We start from the raw sequence: 23109 nt of genomic DNA, 5'->3' as shown, positions 1-23109 counted from the left end.
GGGAAAATACGAATCTTAGTAAATTTACCCCATGCTCTGAGGATTCTAGTCCTCTTTGGATCTACCTACACATGTGAACAGACATTCTCAGTGATGAAGTTCAACAAATCCAGACACAGATCCTCTATCACTGATGATCACCTCTCAGCTATGCTTCGCATAGCCACCTCAGACATTCAGCCAGATTTCAGTGCACTTGTTCAAGCCCAAGACAGACTGGATTTTTCTCACTGAACAAGTGAACTGATAACATCAAAAGCATTTATTGCATTTTGTCTAAAGTTGATCAGTTGCTTATCTTTAACATACCGCAAACACCTCTTTAGTATTTGTGCAGATTAACAAGTTAAAAATAAAATGAAACAGTGATGTAATGCTTGTTTTTGTTTTAAAGTAAACCGTTTATTACTTTTAGACTCTTTTGCATATTTTCCTCTTTGACCTACACCACAATTCATAACTTAAGTTCAAGTTATCATTGGTTCGGCCCTCCAACACAGTTCAGATTTTTCATTTGGCCCCCTACAGAAATTAATTGCCCACCCCTGCTCTAACATAACAAAATGTGGAAAAGTGAAGCGCTGTATGCCATGACGCCAGCGGCCATAATGGTGGCTGGCACAGGTGTAACCCTTTCTTACCGCAGACACGGCATTGCCCATCAGCGGACTCTGAGTAATGTCTAGTCACGTGGGTTCCAGGCCAGACACCGGCAATGGGGTTATTGCTGGTGGTCTTACCATGGACCGGTCCCTGCACAGTTCACTACTGCAGACACAGCAACCTGCGGCTCTCCAGCTGCTGTGACACTACATATCCCAGCATTTCTTGCCAGTTTTAGCATCCCCTAGCATCTGTGCATTGTAAGACAGGGAATTTTTCATAACTGTGGGACAGTACGGGGAAAAGCAGTTACTTCCCGAAAGACGGGATCCTGGCGGTTGATATACCGACGCCGGGATCCCGAAGGAGGACGCAATCCCGGCGCCGAATGGGTATAACGGCGTCACAATACTGACATTTGGCATCTTCTCGATCATCCTGACAGTGGGACACGCTGGCGTTCTGCTGCGGGAAGGGGGGGGGGGGGGTTAGGTAGGAGAGGGGGGGGGGGGGTTAGGGGGCAGGGCCGGGAAGGTTAGGGACCAGGGAGGGAGGGTTAGGTTTAGATCCATAGAGAGGGAGGGTTAGGGTTAGGCAGCGGAGAAGGGAGGGTTAGAGTTTGGCACTTAGAAGGGGAGGGAGGGTTAGGTAGCGGGGGAGGGAGGGTTAGGCACCAAGCGGGGAGGATTAGGGTTAGGCAGCGGGGAAGCGAGGATTAGGGTTAGGTACATAGAAGGGGAGGCTAGGCACCAAGCGGGGAGGGTTAGGTTTAGGCAGCGGGGAAGGGAGGGTTAAGCAGCAGGGAAGGGATGGTTAGGATTAGGCAGCAGGGAATGGAGGATTAGGGTCAGGCAGTGGGGAATGGAGGGTTAGGCAGCGGGGAAGAGAGGGTTACGGTTAGGCACATAGAAAGGGTGGTTAGGTTTAGGCACCAAGCGGGGAGGGTTAGATTTAAACAGTGGGGAACGGGGAAGGGACAGTTAGGGTTAGGCAGCGGGAAGGAAGGGTGAGGCTTAAGCAGCGGGGAAGGGAGGGTTAGGGTTAGGCAGCGGGGAAGGGAGGGTTAGGGTTAGGCACCTACAAGGGAGGGTTAGGGTAGGGGGCAGAGGAGGGTTAGGAAGCGGGGAAGGGAGGGTTAGGCAGCGGGGGAGAAAGGGTTAGGTACAAAGTGGGGAGGGTTAGGTTTAGGCAGCGGGGAAGTGAGGGTTAGGGTTAGGCAGCGGGGGGAGGGAGGGTTAGGCAGCTGGGAAGGGAGGGTTAGGCACCAAGCGGGGGAGGGAGGGTTAGGGTTAGGCAGCGGGGGGAGGGAGGGTTAGGGTTAGGCACCCACAAGGAAGGGTTAGGGGACTTTAGAGGGGGCTGTCGGGATTCTGACCGCCGGTATCCCGTGCATTGGGAAATCATACTGATCCCCAGCACGGAACTGTGCTTTCCTACATGTAAAGAGTATTTCTGGCACATTTCTAGTGAAATACAGGACTATAAATGACTGAATGTAACTAAATAACGATGTGTAACTGTGACCCGCGACTACCACACATATAGGAACGGTTGTCGCGCTTCGGCAGCTCATACGCAGCACACTATGCGCCAGCTAACACAGCGACATCATTCTCGGAACCACCCGCAGGGCACATCGGGACCACTGTACGTTATAGGTCATCTGTAAGGTCATGAAAGAGCCTCTGTTCCTCCCAAGGCAGCAAATATTCTGCGTCCGGAGAAGTAACTCACTAAGGGGCAGATGTATTAAGCCTGGAGAAGGGATAATAAGAATTTACTTACCGATAATTCTATTTCTCGTAGTCCGTAGTGGATGCTGGGAACTCCGTAAGGACCATGGGGAATAGCGGCTCCGCAGGAGACTGGGCACAAAAGTAAAGCTTTAGGACTACCTGGTGTGCACTGGCTCCTCCCCCTATGACCCTCCTCCAAGCCTCAGTTAGGATACTGTGCCCGGACGAGCGTACACAATAAGGAAGGATTTTGAATCCCGGGTAAGACTCATACCAGCCACACCAATCACACCGTACAACCTGTGATCTGAACCCAGTTAACAGCATAATAAAAGAGGAGCCTCTGAAAAGATGGCTCACAACAATAATAACCCGATTTTTGTAACAATAACTATGTACAAGTATTGCAGACAATCCGCACTTGGGATGGGCGCCCAGCATCCACTACGGACTACGAGAAATAGAATTATCGGTAAGTAAATTCTTATTTTCTCTGACGTCCTAGTGGATGCTGGGAACTCCGTAAGGACCATGGGGATTATACCAAAGCTCCCAAACGGGCGGGAGAGTGCGGATGACTCTGCAGCACCGAATGAGAGAACTCCAGGTCCTCCTCAGCCAGGGTATCAAATTTGTAGAATTTAGCAAACGTGTTTGCCCCTGACCAAGTAGCTGCTCGGCAAAGTTGTAAAGCCGAGACCCCTCGGGCAGCCGCCCAAGATGAGCCCACCTTCCTTGTGGAATGGGCTTTTACAGATTTTGGCTGTGGCAGGCCTGCCACAGAATGTGCAAGCTGAATTGTACTACAAATCCAACGAGCAATAGTCTGCTTAGAAGCAGGAGCACCCAGCTTGTTGGGTGCATACAGGATAAACAGCGAGTCAGATTTTCTGACTCCAGCCGTCCTGGAAACATATATTTTCAGGGCCCTGACTACGTCCAGCAACTTGGAGTCCTCCAAGTCCCTAGTAGCCACAGGTACCACAATAGGCTGGTTCAAGTGAAACGCTGAAACCACCTTAGGGAGAAATTGAGGACGAGTCCTCAATTCTGCCCTGTCCGTATGAAAAATTAGGTAAGGGCTTTTATAGGATAAAGCCGCCAATTCTGAGACACGCCTGGCTGAAGCCAGGGCCAACAGCATTACCACTTTCCATGTGAGATATTTTAAGTCCACAGTGGTGAGTGGTTCAAACCAATGTGATTTTAGGAACCCCAAAACTACATTGAGATCCCAAGGTGCCACTGGAGGCACAAAAGGAGGCTGTATATGCAGTACCCCCTTGACAAACGTCTGAACTTCAGGAACTGAAGCCAGTTCTTTCTGGAAGAAAATCGACAGGGCCGAAATTTGAACCTTAATGGACCCTAATTTTAGGCCCATAGACAGTCCTGTTTGCAGGAAATGCAGGAAACGACCCAGTTGAAATTCCTCTGTAGGGGCCTTCCTGGCCTCGCACCACGCAACATATTTACGCCAAATACGGTGATAATGCTGTACGGTTACATCCTTCCTGGCTTTGATCAGGGTAGGGATGACTTCATCCGGAATGCCTTTTTCCTTCAGGATCCGGCGTTCAACCGCCATGCCGTCAAACGCAGCCGCGGTAAGTCTTGGAACAGACAGGGTCCCTGCTGGAGCAGGTCCCTTCTTAGAGGTAGAGGCCACGGGTCCTCTGTGAGCATCTCTTGAAGTTCCGGGTACCAAGTCCTTCTTGGCCAATCCGGAGCCACGAGTATAGTCCTTACTCCTCTCCTTCTTATGATTCTCAGTACCTTGGGTATGAGAGGCAGAGGAGGGAACACATACACTGACTGGTACACCCACGGTGTTACCAGAGCGTCCACCGCTATTGCCTGAGGGTCCCTTGACCTGGCGCAATACCTGTCTAGTTTTTTGTTGAGGCGGGACGCCATCATGTCCACCTTTGGTTTTTCCCAACGGTTCACTCTCGGAATGAACACTGCTGACAGTGCTATCACATGATTTTCCGCCCAGCGAAGAATCCTTGCAACTTCTGCCATTGCCCTCCTGCTTCTTGTGCCGCCCTGTCTGTTTACGTGGGCGACTGCCGTGATGTTGTCTGACTGGATCAGCACCGGCTGACCTTGAAGCAGAGGTCTTGCTAGGCTTAGAGCATTGTAGATGGCCCTTAGCTCCAGGATATTTATGTGAAGTGATGTCTCCAGGCTTGACCACAAGCCCTGGAAATTTCTTCCCTGTGTGACTGCTCCCCAGCCTCTCAGGCTGGCATCCGTGGTCACCAGGACCCAGTCCTGAATGCCGAGTCTGCGGCCCTCTAGAAGATGAGCACTCTGCAACCACCACAGGAGAGACACCCTTGTCCTTGGTGACAAGATTATCCGCTGATGCATCTGAAGATGCGACCCGGACCATTTGTCTAGCAGATCCCACTGGAAGGTTCTTGCGTGGAATCTGCCGAATGGGATTTCTTCGTAAGAAGCCACCATCTTTCCCAGGACTCTTGTGCATTGATGCACTGAGACTTGGCCTGGTTTTAGGAGATTTCTGACTAGTTCGGATAACTCCCTGGCTTTCTCCTCCGGGAGAAACACCTTTTTCTGGACTGTGTCCAGGATCATCCCTAGGAATAGAAGTCGTGTCGTCGGGATCAGCTGCGATTTTGGAATATTGAGAATCCAATCGTGCTGCCGCAACACTACCTGAGATAGTGCTACTCAGACCTCCAACTGTTCTCTGGATCTTGCCCTTATCAGGAGATCGTCCAAGTAAGGGATAACTAACACTCCCTTCTTTCGAAGGAGTATCATCATTTCGGCCATTACCTTGGTAAAGACCCCAGGGTGCCGTGGACAATCCAAACAGCAGCGTCTGAAACTGATAGTGACAGTTCTGTACCACAAACCTGAGGTACCCTTGGTGAGAAGGGTAAATTGGGACATGTGTTGCAGCCTTTTACCTCTCCCTCTGCCACGGGGCAGAAATGAGGCGCCTTTTGCCCGCTTGCCCTTATGGGGCCGAAAGGACTGCGCCTGATAATACGGCGTCTTCTTATGTTGAGAGGCTACCTGGGGTAAAAATGTGGATTTTCCAGCAGTTGCCGTGGCCACCAGGTCTGTTAGACCGACCCCAAATAACTCCTCCCCTTTATACGGCAATACTTCCATATGCCTTTTGGAATCCGCATCACCTGACCACTGCCGCGTCCATAAACTTCTTCTTGCAGAGATGGACAGCGCGCTAACTCTTGATGCCAGTCGGCAAATATCCCTCTGTGCATCACGCATATACAGAAATGCATCCTTCAGATGATCTATAGTCAATAATATACTGTCCCTATCCAGGGTATCAATATTATCAGTCAGGGAATCCGACCACGCCAGGCCCGCACTGCACATCCAGGCTGAGGCGATTGCTGGTCGCAGTATAACACCCGTGTAAGTGTATATACATTTTAGGATATTCTCCAGCTTTCTATTGGCCGGTTCCTTTAGGGCGGCCGTATCAGGAGAGGGTAGTGCTACCTGTTTAGACAAGCGTGTGAGCGCTTTATCCACCCTAGGGGGTGTTTCCCAACGTGCCCTATCCTCTGGCGGGAAAGGGTATGATGCCAATAACCTTTTAGGAATTATCAGTTTTTTATCGGGGGAAACCCACGCCTCATCACACACTTCATTTAATTCCTCGGATACAGGAAAAACTACAGGCAGTTTTTTCTCACCAAACATAATACCCTTTTTAGTGGTACTTGTATTATCAGATATATGCAATACATTTTTCATTGCTTCAATCATGTAACGTGTGGCCCTAGTGGAAGTCACGTATGTCTCCTCATCATCGACACTGGAGTCAGTATCCGTGTCTGTGTCTGCCATTTGAGGTAACGGGCGTTTTAAAGCTCCTGATGGCGTTTGAGACCCCTGGACAGGCACAAGCTGAGTAGCCGGCTGTCTCATGTCGTCAACTGTCTGTCGTAAAGAGCTGACACTGTCACACAATTCCTTCCATAAGCTCATCCACTCAGGTGTCGACTCCCTAGGGGGTGACAACTCTATAATAGGCAATTGCTCCGCCTCCATCTCATTTTCCTCCTCAAACATGTCGACACAATCGTACCGACACACCGCACACACACAGGGAATGCTCTGATAGAGGACAGGACCCCACTAGCCCTTTGGGGAGACAGAGGGAGAGTATGCCAGCACACACCAGAGCGCTATATATAGACAGGAATACCACTATAAAATGTGCTTTTCCCTTTATAGCTGCTGTTAGTATTAAAACTGCGCCAAATTAGTGCCCCCCTCTCTTTTTTTACCCTTTTCTGTAGTGCAGGACTGCAGGGGAGAGTCAGGGAGACGTCCTTCCAGCGGAGCTGTGATGGAAAATGGCGCCCGTGTGCTGAGGAGATAGGCTCCGCCCCCTTCTCGGCGGCCTTTTCTCCCGCTTTTTGGTGAGTTCTGGCAGGGGTTAAAATACATCCATATAGCCCTGGGGGTTATATGTGGTGTATTTATGCCAGCCAAGGTGTTTACATTGCTGCTCAGGGCGCCCCCCCCTAGCGCCCTGCACCCTCAGTGACTGAAGTGTGCCTGAGTAACAATGGCGCACAGCTGCAGTGCTGTGCGCTACCTTGTTGAAGACTGATGTCTTCTGCCGCCGATTTTTCCGGACCTCTTCTTGCTTCTGGCTCTGTAAGGGGGCCGGCGGCGCGGCTCTGGGACCGAGCTCCGAGGCTGGGCCTGTGTTCGGTCCCTCTGGAGCTAATGGTGTCCAGTAGCCTAAGAAGCCCAAGCTGGCTGCAAGCAGGCAGGTTCGCTTCTTCTCCCCTTAGTCCCTCGATGCAGTGAGCCTGTTGCCAGCAGGTCTCACTGAAAATAAAAAACCTAAAACTAAACTTTCACTAAGAAGCTCAGGAGAGCCCCTAGTGTGCACCCTTCTCGGCCGGGCACAAAAATCTAACTGAGGCTTGGAGGAGGGTCATAGGGGGAGGAGCCAGTGCACACCAGGTAATCCTAAAGCTTTACTTTTGTGCCCAGTCTCCTGCGGAGCCGCTATTCCCCATGGTCCTTACGGAGTTCCCAGCATCCACTAGGACGTCAGAGAAAAAGAAGTGATAAGTGCAAGGTGATAACGCACCAGCCAATCAGCTCCAATATGTAAACTGACAGTTAGGAGCTGATTGGCTGGTGCGTTATCACCTTCCACAGGTTAATACATATCTGCCCCTAAGACCCTTCCACAGGGGGACAGTCGCATCATTAGCTATGACAGGGCTGGAAACAAATCCAGGATCACACAGTTTCTGTTTTCTCCCAATGGCAAATATTCCACCTTTCCTCTCACCACCCTAGGCTGGCACCACAAGTGGCACTGCCACAGACGGGGAGAAAGACCACAGCTCCTTACACTGACTATTAATAATGAGCGGAAACTAAAAATGGTCTCAGATCACATCTGCGGACAGAAAACCAGCCACTTCTTGATCTGGACAGGAAGAGGAGCCCTGTAAATTTGTCTGGCAGGGACTGCCCGCTCTGCCCCCCCCCCCCCCCCCCCTTTTCCCACTATACTGGGAAAGGATAAAAGGTAGATATGGCCGACACACAGCAGGTGTATGGCCCGGGGGACCCCTCCCGCTCAAACTCGCTACACATGTACGCTCCGTCACACAGCACTTAGAATTCTGGGAGCCATGGATATCCCTAAACCCTGCACTGTTGGGGCGCCTTGCAGACAGAGTGTGGGAACCTCTGGTTTATATACAACTAAGGTCATTTGCTCCGTTCCTGCAATTACAATTCCACGCAGCGCTGCAGCTCCACTAAGACACGGACTGGTGAAACTGCATTCAATCATTTATATCATTCAATATGTTAAACATCTAGAAGGAAGTCTGCATATAACTATAGCCAACTACAGACCAATGGAAAACGCGCATTTCCACACAGACGCCGCCGATATAAATGCCCCAGTACTGGTGGAGTGACGAGTGTTTCCAAAGGTCACCATGGCACCATAGGGTCAAGCCATACATTCTCCGGTCTGTATTCTGTGCTCCGTGTATAACAAAATCTCTCTGACACATACAGATTCAGTAATAATCCGGGATGAGTGGCCATAACACAGACTGGTAATAGATTTCATTACACTCTTCTATGTGGAAAACATTGTTCCATTCACTTACAATGTGCTCCATAATGAGACCAGCCCTAAACTTCCTTCCAGATAGTGGTGACTGACACCAGACCATACCCACACATGTATGACAGAAACTCACATCACTGCTCTGTGCTGCCCTGTCCTCACTGACCCATCACTCATCTCCTGATATACTCTGTGCTGCTGGAGACCCTGCTCCTCCCACTATATAACTCTCAGTCTGTGGCTTCCTGCTGCCTCCAATCCCCTCCTCACATCATGTCACTGCCCCTGTCACATGCAGCCCTGTCCTCACTGACACATCACTCATCTCCTGATATACTCTGTGCTGCTGGGGACCCTGCTCCTCCCACTATATAACTCTCAGTCTGTGGCTTCCTGCTGCCTCCATTCCCCTCCTCACATCATGTCACTGCCCCTGTCACATGCAGCCCTGTCCTCACTGACACATCACTCATCTCCTGATATACTCTGTGCTGCTGGGGACCCTGCACCTGGTAAGGGATCCAGGATGACACATGTGTGTGAGTCACCATACCAGGGCACATCCGGGGTTATGAGGTGGGGAAGAGATGACTAACAGCGTACAGTTATATACTGCACAGTATGACGGACACTGGGAATACAGACCCTACAGCTACAGCCACTCACAGCCCAGAGGAACCTCACAGGGGGGACGAGGCACAGACGAGGCACAGACGGATGATCAGACACGTATAATAACATTACTGCAGTGATCTCCCCGCGGCCCAGAGGAACCTCACAGGGGGGACGAGGCACAGACGAGGCACAGACGGATGATCAGACACGTACAATAACATCACTGCAGCTGTGGGCACTGACACGCTCTTACCTTTTTCCCCTTCTTGCCGTCATCTTCCATCTCTCACCTGCAGAGTCTCCTCCCTGGGCGATCCTGAGTGGCAGACGTCAGGTAGGGCGAGGAGGGAGGTGGTGTCGCTGTCGCCCGTGTTGGGGGATACAATGACATGCCTGCAGCTCAGCAGCTACAGGTGGGGCTCTGTAGGAACGAGGAACCGCTAGGTGGGAGAGGGATGTCAGACGCAGAGACAGCGGCAGGAAAGGGCGGCCTGGAGGATACCGGTTACTGGCACAGCGATGGGAAACTCAGATGAAGACGTTCACACATGTTGTGGATTTGGAAAATCTGAAAAATAGGAGACGATAGATGTGTGAGCGGGAAAGAGAACCAAGGACAGACAGAGAGCGGGCACTACCAAGCAGCCACACGTTACATGGTCACAGAGCGGGCACTACCAGGCAGACACACGTTACACGGTCACAGAGCGGGCACTACCAGGCAGACACACGTTACACGGTCAGAGAGCGGGCACTACCAGGCAGCCACACATTACACGGTCACAGAGCGGGCACTACCAGGCAGCCACACATTACACGGTCACAGAGCGGGCACTACCAGGCAGCCACACGTTACACGGTCACAGAGCGGGCACTACCAGGCGGACACACGTTACACGGTCACAGAGCGGGCACTACCAGGCAGACACACGTTACACGGTCAGAGAGCGGGCACTACCAGGCAGACACACGTTACACAGTCACAGAGCGGGCACTACCAGGCAGACACACGTTACACGGTCAGAGATCAGGCACTACCAGGCAGGCACACGTTACACGGTCAGAGAGCGGGCACTACCAGGCAGGCACACGTTACACGGTCAGAGAGCGGGCACTACCAGGCAGACACACGTTACACGGTCAGGGAACGGGCACTACCAGGCAGACACACGTTACACGGTCAGGGAACGGGCACTACTAGGCAGACACACATTACACAGTCACAGAGCGGGCACTACCAGGCAGACACACATTACACAGTCACAGAGCGGGCACTACCAGGCAGACACACGTTACACAGTCAGAGAGCGGGCATTACCAGGCAGACACACATTACACAGTCACAGAGCGGGCACTACCAGGCAGACACACGTTACACAGTCAGAGAGCGGGCACTACCAGGCAGACACACGTTACACGGTCAGAGAGCGGGCACTACCAGGCAGACACACGTTACGCGGTCACAGAGCGGGCACTACCAGGCAGACACACGTTGCACGGTCACAGAGCGGGCACTACCAGGCAGACACACGTTACACGGTCAGGGAACGGGCACTACTAGGCAGACACACATTACACAGTCACAGAGCGGGCACTACCAGGCAGACACACATTACACAGTCACAGAGCGGGCACTACCAGGCAGACACACGTTACACAGTCACAGATAGTCACAGAGCGGGCACTACCAGGCAGACACACGTTACACGGTCAGAGATCGGGCACTACCATGGAGGCACACGTTACACGGTCAGAGAGTGGGCACTACCAGGCAGACACGGGTTACACGATCAGAGAGCGGGCACTACCAGGCAGATACACGTTACACAGTCACAGCGCGGGCACTACCAGGCAAACACACGTTACACGGTCACAGAGCGGGCACTACCAGGCAGACACACGTTACACGGTCAGAGAGCGGGCACTACCAGGCAGACACACGGTCACAGAGCGGGCACTACCTGGCAGACACACGTTACACGGTCACAGATCGGGCACTACCAGGCAGACACACGTTACACGGTCAGAGAGCGGGCACTACCAGGCAGACACAAATTACACAGTCAGAGAGTGGGCCCTACCAGGCAGACACACGTTACACGGTCACAGAGCGGGCACTACCAGGCAGTCACGAGTTACACGGTCACAGAGCGAGCACTACCAGGCAGACACACGTTACACGTCAGAGAGCGGGCACTACCAGGCAGACACACGTTACACGGTCAGAGAGACGGTACTATCCTGGTATTACTAATAAGGCTTAATAGTGATAAAGGGGTGAACAAATAATGACAGTGAGGTACACTAGTGATAAAGCAAGGAACAATAGTGATTAGGGGGTGGGGCAGGAAAAAATAGTGAAGAACTCCAATACAGTTATGGTGGTAAAGGGGTGGGGACAGGTAGTGATGGTGAGGCACACTAGTGATAAAGGGGCGGAGACATGTAGTGATGGTGTGGCACTCCAGTGATAAAGTAGCGGGAGCAGGTGGTGAAGGTGAGGCAACTAGTGATAAAGGGGCTGGGACAGGGAGTGATGGTGAGTCACCAAAGTGATAAAGGGGTGGGGGCAGGTGGTGATGGTGAGGAACTAGTGATAAAGGGGTGGGACAGGGAGTGATGGTGAGTCACCAAAGTGATAAAGGGGTGGGGGCAGGCGGTGATGGTGAGGAACTAGTGATAAAGGGGTGGGACAGGGTGTGATGGTGTGGCACACTAGTGATAAAGGGGCGGGGACAGGGAGTGACGTGTGGCACACTAGTGATAAAGGGACGAGGACAGGGAGTGACAGTGTGGCACACTAGTGATAAAGGGGCGGGGACAGAGAATGATGGTGAGGCACACTAGTGATAAGGGCGGGGAAAGGGAGTGACGTGTGGCACACTAGTGATAAAGGGGCGGGCACAGGGAGTGATGTGAGGCACACTTGTGATAAAGGGGCAGAGACAGAGAGTGATGGTGAGGCACACTAGTGAAAAAAGTGCAGGGACAGAGAGTGATGGTGAGGCACACTAGTGATAAAGGGGCGGGGACAGAGAGTGATGGTGAGTCACACTAGTGATAAAGGGGCGGGGACAGAGAGTGACGGTGTCACACTAGTGATAAAGGGGCGGGGACAGGGAGTGACGGTGTGGCACATTAGTGATAAAGGGGCGGGGACAGAGAGTGATGGTGAGGCACCCCAGTGTAAGAATAGGGACACACACTCGCCTGATGATGCCCGGGGTCCCGGCCTCAGCATTACTCCCGGGAGGCGGACTCCTCCCCGATCACATCCTCCAAGCGGCCGCCCAATACTTTTTTCAAGTCTCCTGCCATGTTGGGTGTAGCCTTCCCAGCAAGCAGCGCGGTGGGGTCCGTCAGTGTGTGATAGAGAGGGAGTGGCTTGGAGGACTGACGTCAGCTCACGGGCAGCAGCAGGATCTGTCTTTCCCCGCTCTCGGCTCTATTATCAATGTCTGGAAGAGGGCGTGGCTTGCCGACCGTTTTCCGCCATCTTGCTGCAGGCAGGGGAGCAGCTGAAGGGAGAAAGACCCTGTGTAATGTGAGTCTCTGGTCACATGTATGTGCTCACTCAGTGTGTATCTGTATTACATGTATGTGCTCACTCAGTGTGTATCTGTATTACATGTATGTGCTCACTCAGTGTGTATCTGTATTACATGTATGTGCTCACTCAGTGTTTATCTGTATTACATGTATGTGCTCACTCTGTTTATCTGTATTACATGTATGTGCTCACTCAGTGTGTATCTGTATTACATGTATGTGCTCACTCAGTGTGTATCTGTATTACATGTATGTGCTCACTCAGTGTGTATCTGTATTACATGTATGTGCTCACTCAGTGTGTATCTGTATTACATGTATGTGCTCACTCAGTGTGTATCTGTATTACATGTATGTGCTCACTCAGTGTGTATCTGTATTACATGTATGTGCTCACTCAGTGTTTATCTGTATTACATGTATGTGCTCACTCAGTGTCTCCATGTTACGTGTATGTGCTCAGTGTATATCTGTATTACATGTATGTGCTCACTCAGTGTGTATCTGTATTACATGTATGTGCTCACTCAGTGTTTATCTGTATTACATGTATGTGCTCACTCAGTGTCTCCATGTTACGTGTATGTGCTCAGTGTATATCTGTATTACATGTATGTGCTCAGTGTCTCCATGTTACGTGTATGTGCTCAGTGTATATCTGTATTACATGTATGTGCTCACTCAGTGTGTATCTGTATTACATGTATGTGCTCACTCAGTGTATATCTGTATTACATGTATGTGCTCACTCAGTGTATATCTGTATTACATGTATGTGCTCACTCAGTGTATATCTGTATTACATGTATGTGCTCACTCAGTGTATATCTGTATTACATGTATGTGCTCACTCAGTGTCTCCATGTTACGTGTATGTGCTCAGTGTATATCTGTATTACATGTATGTGCTCAGTGTCTCCATGTTACGTGTATGTGCTCTGTATATCTGTATTACATGTATGTGCTCACTCAGTGTCTCCATGTTACGTGTATGTGCTCAGTGTATATCTGTATTACATGTATGTGCTCAGTGTCTCCATGTTACGTGTATGTGCTCAGTGTATATCTGTATTACATGTATGTGCTCACTCGGTGTGTATCTGTATTACATGTATGTGCTCACTCTGTGTATATCTGTATTACATGTATGTGCTCACTCAGTGTGTATCTGTATTACATGTATGTGCTCACTCAGTGTCTCCATGTTACGTGTATGTGCTCAGTGTATATCTGTATTACATGTATGTGCTCACTCAGTGTGTATCTGTATTACATGTATGTGCTCACTCAGTGTATATCTGTATTACATGTATGTGCTCACTCAGTGTCTCCATGTTACGTGTATGTGCTCAGTGTATATCTGTATTACATGTATGTGCTCACTCAGTGTGTATCTGTATTACATGTATGTGCTCACTCTGTGTATATCTGTATTACATGTGTGTGTGCTCACTCTGTGTATATCTGTATTACATGTGTGTGCTCACTCTGTGTATATCTGTATTACATGTGTGTGCTCACTCTGTGTATATCTGTATTACATGTATGTGCTCACTCAGTGTCTCCATGTTACGTGTATGTGCTCAGTGTATATCTGTATTACATGTATGTGCTCACTCAGTGTGTATCTGTATTACATGTATGTGCTCACTCAGTGTTTATCTGTATTACATGTATGTGCTCACTCAGTGTCTCCATGTTACGTGTATGTGCTCAGTGTATATCTGTATTACATGTATGTGCTCAGTGTCTCCATGTTACGTGTATGTGCTCAGTGTATATCTGTATTACATGTATGTGCTCACTCAGTGTGTATCTGTATTACATGTATGTGCTCACTCAGTGTATCTGTATTACATGTATGTGCTCACTCAGTGTCTCCATGTTACGTGTATGTGCTCAGTGTATATCTGTATTACATGTATGTGCTCACTCAGTGTGTATCTGTATTACATGTATGTGCTCACTCAGTGTTTATCTGTATTACATGTATGTGCTCACTCAGTGTCTCCATGTTACGTGTATGTGCTCAGTGTATATCTGTATTACATGTATGTGCTCAGTGTCTCCATGTTACGTGTATGTGCTCAGTGTATATCTGTATTACATGTATGTGCTCACTCAGTGTCTCCATGTTACGTGTATGTGCTCAGTGTATATCTGTATTACATGTATGTGCTCAGTGTCTCCATGTTACGTGTATGTGCTCAGTGTATATCTGTATTACATGTATGTGCTCACTCGGTGTGTATCTGTATTACATGTATGTGCTCACTCTGTGTATATCTGTATTACATGTGTGTGCTCACTCTGTGTATATCTGTATTACATGTGTGTGTGCTCACTCTGTATATCTGTATTACATGTGTGTGTGCTCACTCTGTGTATATCTGTATTACATGTGTGTGTGTGTGCTCACTCTGTGTATATCTGTATTACATGTGTGTGTGCTCACTCTGTGTATATCTGTATTACATGTGTGTGTGTGTGTGTGTGTGTGTGTGTGCTCACTCTGTGTATATCTGTATTACATGTGTGTGTGCTCACTCTGTGTATATCTGTATTACATGTGTGTGTGCTCACTCTGTGTATATCTGTATTACATGTGTGTGTGCTCACTCTGTGTATATCTGTATTACATGTATGTGCTCACTCGGTGTGTATCTGTATTACATGTATGTGCTCACTCTGTGTATATCTGTATTACATGTGTGTGCTCACTCTGTGTATATCTGTATTACATGTGTGTGTGCTCACTCTGTGTATATCTGTATTACATGTGTGTGTGTGTGTGTGTGTGTGTGTGCTCACTCTGTGTATATCTGTATTACATGTGTGTGTGCTCACTCTGTGTATATCTGTATTACATGTGTGTGTGTGCTCACTCTGTGTATATCTGTATTACATGTGTGTGTGTGTGTGTGTGTGTGCTCACTCTGTGTATATCTGTATTACATGTGTGTGTGTGTGTGTGCTCACTCTGTGTATATCTGTATTACATGTGTGTGTGCTCACTCTGTGTATATCTGTATTACATGTGTGTGTGCTCACTCTGTGTATATCTGTATTACATGTGTGTGTGCTCACTCTGTGTATATCTGTATTACATGTATGTGCTCACTCGGTGTGTATCTGTATTACATGTATGTGCTCACTCTGTGTATATCTGTATTACATGTATGTGCTCACTCTGTGTATATCTGTATTACATGTGTGTGCTCACTCTGTGTATATCTGTATTACATGTGTGTGTGCTCACTCTGTGTATATCTGTATTACATGTGTGTGTGTGTGTGTGTGCTCACTCTGTGTATATCTGTATTACATGTGTGTGTGTGTGTGTGCTCACTCTGTGTATATCTGTATTACATGTGTGTGTGCTCACTCTGTGTATATCTGTATTACATGTGTGTGTGTGTGCTCACTCTGTGTATATCTGTATTACATGTGTGTGTGTGTGTGTGCTCACTCTGTGTATATCTGTATTACATGTGTGTGTGTGTGTGTGTGTGTGCTCACTCTGTGTATATCTGTATTACATGTGTGTGTGCTCACTCTGTGTATATCTGTATTACATGTGTGTGTGCTCACTCTGTGTATATCTGTATTACATGTGTGTGTGCTCACTCTGTGTATATCTGTATTACATGTGTGTGTGTGCTCACTCTGTGTATATCTGTATTACATGTGTGTGTGCTCACTCTGTGTATATCTGTATTACATGTGTGTGTGCTCACTCTGTGTATATCTGTATTACACGTGTGTGTGCTCACTCTGTGTATATCTGTATTACACGTGTGTGTGCTCACTCTGTGTATATCTGTATTACACGTGTGTGTGCTCACTCTGTGTATATCTGTATTACACGTGTGTGTGCTCACTCTGTGTATATCTGTATTACACGTGTGTGTGTGCTCACTCTGTGTATATCTGTATTACACGTGTGTGTGTGCTCACTCTGTGTATATCTGTATTACACGTGTGTGTGTGCTCACTCTGTGTATATCTGTATTACACGTGTGTGTGTGCTCACTCTGTGTATATCTGTATTACACGTGTGTGTGTGCTCACTCTGTGTATATCTGTATTACACGTGTGTGTGTGCTCACTCTGTGTATATCTGTATTACACGTGTGTGTGCTCACTCTGTGTATATCTGTATTACACGTGTGTGTGCTCACTCTGTGTATATCTGTATTACACGTGTGTGTGCTCACTCTGTGTATATCTGTATTACACGTGTGTGTGCTCACTCTGTGTATATCTGTATTACACGTGTGTGTGCTCACTCTGTGTATATCTGTATTACACGTGTGTGTGCTCACTCTGTGTATATCTGTATTACACGTGTGTGTGCTCACTCTGTGTATATCTGTATTACACGTGTGTGTGCTCACACTGTGTATATCTGTATTACACGTGTGTGTGCTCACACTGTGTATATCTGTATTACACGTGTGTGTGCTCACTCTGTGTATATCTGTATTACACGTGTGTGTGCTCACTCTGTGTATATCTGTATTACACGTGTGTGTGCTCACTCTGTGTATATCTGTATTACACGTGTGTGTGCTCACTCTGTGTATATCTGTATTACACGTGTGTGTGCTCACTCTGTGTATATCTGTATTACACGTGTGTGTGCTCACTCTGTGTATATCTGTATTACACGTGTGTGTGCTCACTCTGTGTATATCTGTATTACACGTGTGTGTGCTCACTCTGTGTATATCTGTATTACACGTGTGTGTGCTCACTCTGTGTATATCTGTATTACACGTGTGTGTGCTCACTCTGTGTATATCTGTATTACACGTGTGTGTGCTCACTCTGTGTATATCTGTATTACACGTGTGTGTGCTCACTCTGTGTATATCTGTATTACATGTATGTGCTCAGTGTCTCCATGTTACGTGTATGTGCTCAGTGTATATCTGTATTACATGTATGTGCTCACTCAGTGTGTATCTGTATTACATGTATGTGCTCACTCAGTGTTTATCTGTATTACATGTATGTGCTCACTCAGTGTCTCCATGTTACGTGTATGTGCTCAGTGTATATCTGTATTACATGTATGTGCTCACTCAGTGTGTATCTGTATTACATGTATGTGCTCACTCAGTGTCTCCATGTTACGTGTATGTGCTCAGTGTATATCTGTATTACATGTATGTGCTCAGTGTCTCCATGTTACGTGTATGTGCTCAGTGTATATCTGTATTACATGTATGTGCTCACTCAGTGTGTATCTGTATTACATGTATGTGCTCACTCAGTGTATATCTGTATTACATGTATGTGCTCACTCAGTGTCTCCATGTTACGTGTATGTGCTCAGTGTATATCTGTATTACATGTATGTGCTCACTCAGTGTGTATCTGTATTACATGTATGTGCTCACTCAGTGTTTATCTGTATTACATGTATGTGCTCACTCAGTGTCTCCATGTTACGTGTATGTGCTCAGTGTATATCTGCATTACATGTATGTGCTCAGTGTCTCCATGTTACGTGTATGTGCTCAGTGTATATCTGTATTACATGTATGTGCTCACTCAGTGTCTCCATGTTACGTGTATGTGCTCAGTGTATATCTGTATTACATGTATGTGCTCAGTGTCTCCATGTTACGTGTATGTGCTCAGTGTATATCTGTATTACATGTATGTGCTCACTCTGTGTATATCTGTATTACATGTGTGTGTGCTCACTCTGTGTATATCTGTATTACATGTGTGTGCTCACTCTGTGTATATCTGTATTACATGTGTGTGCTCACTCTGTGTATATCTGTATTACATGTGTGTGCTCACTCTGTGTATATCTGTATTACATGTGTGTGTGCTCACTCTGTGTATATCTGTATTACATGTGTGTGTGCTCACTCTGTGTATATCTGTATTACATGTGTGTGTGCTCACTCTGTGTATATCTGTATTACGTGTGTGTGTGTGTGTGTGTGTGCTCTGTGTATATCTGTATTACATTTGTGTGTGTGCTCACTCTGTGTATATCTGTATTACATGTGTGTGTGTGTGCTCACTCTGTGTATATCTGTATTACATGTGTGTGTGCTCACTCTGTGTATATCTGTATTACATGTGTGTGTGCTCACTCTGTGTATATCTGTATTACATGTGTGTGTGCTCACTCTGTGTATATCTGTATTACATGTGTGTGTGCTCACTCTGTGTATATCTGTATTACATGTGTGTGTGTGTGTGTGTGTGCTCACTCTGTGTATATCTGTATTACATGTGTGTGTGTGCTCACTCTGTGTATATCTGTATTACATGTGTGTGTGTGCTCACTCTGTGTATATCTGTATTACATGTGTGTGTGCTCACTCTGTGTATATATGTATTACATGTGTGTGTGCTCACTCTGTGTATATCTGTATTACATGTGTGTGTGCTCACTCTGTGTATATCTGTATTACATGTGTGTGTGCTCACTCTGTGTATATCTGTATTACATGTGTGTGTGTGCTCACTCTGTGTATATCTGTATTACATGTGTGTGTGCTCACTCTGTGTATATCTGTATTACATGTGTGTGTGCTCACTCTGTGTATATCTGTATTACATGTGTGTGTGCTCACTCTGTGTATATCTGTATTACATGTGTGTGTGCTCACTCTGTGTATATCTGTATTACATGTGTGTGTGCTCACTCTGTGTATATCTGTATTACATGTGTGTGTGCTCACTCTGTGTATATCTGTATTACATGTGTGTGTGCTCACTCTGTGTATATCTGTATTACATGTGTGTGTGCTCACTCTGTGTATATCTGTATTACACGTGTGTGTGCTCACTCTGTGTATATCTGTATTACACGTGTGTGTGCTCACTCTGTGTATATCTGTATTACACGTGTGTGTGCTCACTCTGTGTATATCTGTATTACACGTGTGTGTGCTCACTCTGTGTATATCTGTATTACACGTGTGTGTGCTCACTCTGTGTATATCTGTATTACACGTGTGTGTGCTCACTCTGTGTATATCTGTATTACACGTGTGTGTGCTCACTCTGTGTATATCTGTATTACACGTGTGTGTGCTCACTCTGTGTATATCTGTATTACACGTGTGTGTGCTCACTCTGTGTATATCTGTATTACACGTGTGTGTGCTCACTCTGTGTATATCTGTATTACACGTGTGTGTGCTCACTCTGTGTATATCTGTATTACACGTGTGTGTGCTCACTCTGTGTATATCTGTATTACACGTGTGTGTGCTCACTCTGTGTATATCTGTATTACACGTGTGTGTGCTCACTCTGTGTATATCTGTATTACACGTGTGTGTGCTCACACTGTGTATATCTGTATTACACGTGTGTGTGCTCACACTGTGTATATCTGTATTACACGTGTGTGTGCTCACTCTGTGTATATCTGTATTACACGTGTGTGTGCTCACTCTGTGTATATCTGTATTACACGTGTGTGTGCTCACTCTGTGTATATCTGTATTACACGTGTGTGTGCTCACTCTGTGTATATCTGTATTACACGTGTGTGTGCTCACTCTGTGTATATCTGTATTACACGTGTGTGTGCTCACTCTGTGTATATCTGTATTACACGTGTGTGCGCTCACTCTGTGTATATCTGTATTACACGTGTGTGCGCTCACTCTGTGTATATCTGTATTACACGTGTGTGTGCTCACTCTGTGTATATCTGTATTACACGTGTGTGTGCTCACTCTGTGTATATCTGTATTACATGTATGTGCTCAGTGTCTCCATGTTACGTGTATGTGCTCAGTGTATATCTGTATTACATGTATGTGCTCACTCTGTGTATCTGTATTACATGTGTGTGTGCTCACTCTGTGTATATCTGTATTACATGTATGTGCTCACTCAGTGTGTATCTGTATTACATGTATGTGCTCACTCAGTGTCTCCATGTTACGTGTATGTGCTCAGTGTGTATCTGTATTACATGTATGTGCTCACTCAGTGTGTATCTGTATTACATGTATGTGCTCACTCAGTGTCTCCATGTTACGTGTATGTGCTCAGTGTATATCTGTATTACATGTATGTGCTCACTCAGTGTGTATCTGTATTACATGTATGTGCTCACTCAGTGTATATCTGTATTACATGTATGTGCTCACTCAGTGTCTCCATGTTACGTGTATGTGCTCAGTGTATATCTGTATTACATGTATGTGCTCACTCAGTGTGTATCTGTATTACATGTATGTGCTCACTCAGTGTTTATCTGTATTACATGTATGTGCTCACTCAGTGTCTCCATGTTACGTGTATGTGCTCAGTGTATATCTGTATTACATGTATGTGCTCACTCAGTGTGTATCTGTATTACATGTATGTGCTCACTCAGTGTCTCCATGTTACGTGTATGTGCTCAGTGTATATCTGTATTACATGTATGTGCTCAGTGTCTCCATGTTACGTGTATGTGCTCAGTGTATATCTGTATTACATGTATGTGCTCACTCAGTGTGTATCTGTATTACATGTATGTGCTCACTCAGTGTATATCTGTATTACATGTATGTGCTCACTCAGTGTCTCCATGTTACGTGTATGTGCTCAGTGTATATCTGTATTACATGTATGTGCTCACTCAGTGTGTATCTGTATTACATGTATGTGCTCACTCAGTGTTTATCTGTATTACATGTATGTGCTCACTCAGTGTCTCCATGTTACGTGTATGTGCTCAGTGTATATCTGTATTACATGTATGTGCTCAGTGTCTCCATGTTACGTGTATGTGCTCAGTGTATATCTGTATTACATGTATGTGCTCACTCAGTGTCTCCATGTTACGTGTATGTGCTCAGTGTATATCTGTATTACATGTATGTGCTCAGTGTCTCCATGTTACGTGTATGTGCTCAGTGTATATCTGTATTACATGTATGTGCTCACTCGGTGTGTATCTGTATTACATGTATGTGCTCACTCTGTGTATATCTGTATTACATGTGTGTGTGCTCACTCTGTGTATATCTGTATTACATGTGTGTGCTCACTCTGTGTATATCTGTATTACATGTGTGTGCTCACTCTGTGTATATCTGTATTACATGTGTGTGTGCTCACTCTGTGTATATCTGTATTACATGTGTGTGTGCTCACTCTGTGTATATCTGTATTACATGTGTGTGTGCTCACTCTGTGTATATCTGTATTACATGTGTGTGTGTGTGTGTGTGTGTGTGTGTGTGTGTGTGTGTGTGTGCTCACTCTGTGTATATCTGTATTACATGTGTGTGTGTGCTCACTCTGTGTATATCTGTATTACATGTGTGTGTGTGTGTGTGCTCACTCTGTGTATATCTGTATTACATGTGTGTGTGCTCACTCTGTGTATATCTGTATTACATGTGTGTGTGCTCACTCTGTGTATATCTGTATTACATGTGTGTGTGCTCACTCTGTGTAGATCTGTATTACATGTGTGTGTGCTCACTCTGTGTATATCTGTATTACATGTGTGTGTGTGTGTGTGTGTGTGTGTGTGCTCACTCTGTGTATATCTGTATTACATGTGTGTGTGTGCTCACTCTGTGTATATCTGTATTACATGTGTGTGTGTGTGCTCACTCTGTGTATATCTGTATTACATGTGTGTGTGCTCACTCTGTGTATATCTGTATTACATGTGTGTGTGCTCACTCTGTGTATATCTGTATTACATGTGTGTGTGCTCACTCTGTGTATATCTGTATTACATGTGTGTGTGTGCTCACTCTGTGTATATCTGTATTACATGTGTGTGTGCTCACTCTGTGTATATCTGTATTACATGTGTGTGTGTGCTCACTCTGTGTATATCTGTATTACATGTGTGTGTGCTCACTCTGTGTATATCTGTATTACATGTGTGTGTGCTCACTCTGTGTATATCTGTATTACATGTGTGTGTGCTCACTCTGTGTATATCTGTATTACATGTGTGTGTGCTCACTCTGTGTATATCTGTATTACATGTGTGTGTGCTCACTCTGTATATCTGTATTACATGTGTGTGTGCTCACTCTGTGTATATCTGTATTACATGTGTGTGTGCTCACTCTGTGTATATCTGTATTACACGTGTGTGTGCTCACTCTGTGTATATCTGTATTACACGTGTGTGTGCTCACTCTGTGTATATCTGTATTACACGTGTGTGTGCTCACTCTGTGTATATCTGTATTACACGTGTGTGTGCTCACTCTGTGTATATCTGTATTACACGTGTGTGTGCTCACTCTGTGTATATCTGTATTACACGTGTGTGTGCTCACTCTGTGTATATCTGTATTACACGTGTGTGTGCTCACTCTGTGTATATCTGTATTACACGTGTGTGTGCTCACTCTGTGTATATCTGTATTACACGTGTGTGTGCTCACTCTGTGTATATCTGTATTACACGTGTGTGTGCTCACACTGTGTATATCTGTATTACACGTGTGTGTGCTCACACTGTGT

General features: G+C 46.6%; 2 protein-coding genes across 4 annotated transcripts in view; one reads left to right on the top strand and one right to left on the bottom strand.

Moving 5' to 3' along the window:
- The window catches only part of CCM2 (CCM2 scaffold protein), a 96352-nt gene extending 83971 nt beyond the window's left edge, over positions 1 to 12381 (bottom strand). Inside the window, exons 1-2 of one of the 3 annotated variants that reach the window (XM_063924591.1) lie at positions 12295 to 12381; positions 9338 to 9652 (exon numbers count right to left, since the gene is read on the bottom strand). In XM_063924591.1, coding sequence (XP_063780661.1) covers positions 9338 to 9367 — 30 coding nt within the window. In that variant the 5' untranslated portion in view covers positions 9368 to 9652; positions 12295 to 12381. Of the gene's footprint in view, positions 1 to 9337; positions 9653 to 12288 lie in introns of all 3 variants that reach the window. The other 2 variants (XM_063924594.1, XM_063924593.1) reach the window with 2 other exon arrangements.
- A 67-nt stretch (positions 12382 to 12448) lies between these two features.
- The window catches only part of ANAPC15 (anaphase promoting complex subunit 15), a 31843-nt gene continuing 21182 nt past the window's right edge, over positions 12449 to 23109 (top strand). The window contains exon 1 of the mRNA XM_063924595.1: positions 12449 to 12628. Coding sequence (XP_063780665.1) covers positions 12539 to 12628 — 90 coding nt within the window. The 5' untranslated portion in view covers positions 12449 to 12538. The remainder of the gene's footprint in view (positions 12629 to 23109) is intronic.

The sequence above is a fragment of the Pseudophryne corroboree genome, chromosome 5, assembly GCF_028390025.1.
Source record: "Pseudophryne corroboree isolate aPseCor3 chromosome 5, aPseCor3.hap2, whole genome shotgun sequence".
Lineage (NCBI taxonomy): Eukaryota > Metazoa > Chordata > Amphibia > Anura > Myobatrachidae > Pseudophryne > Pseudophryne corroboree.
The sequence above is the reverse complement of the archived record's forward strand: the minus strand, read 5'-3'. Positions and strand labels throughout refer to the sequence as shown.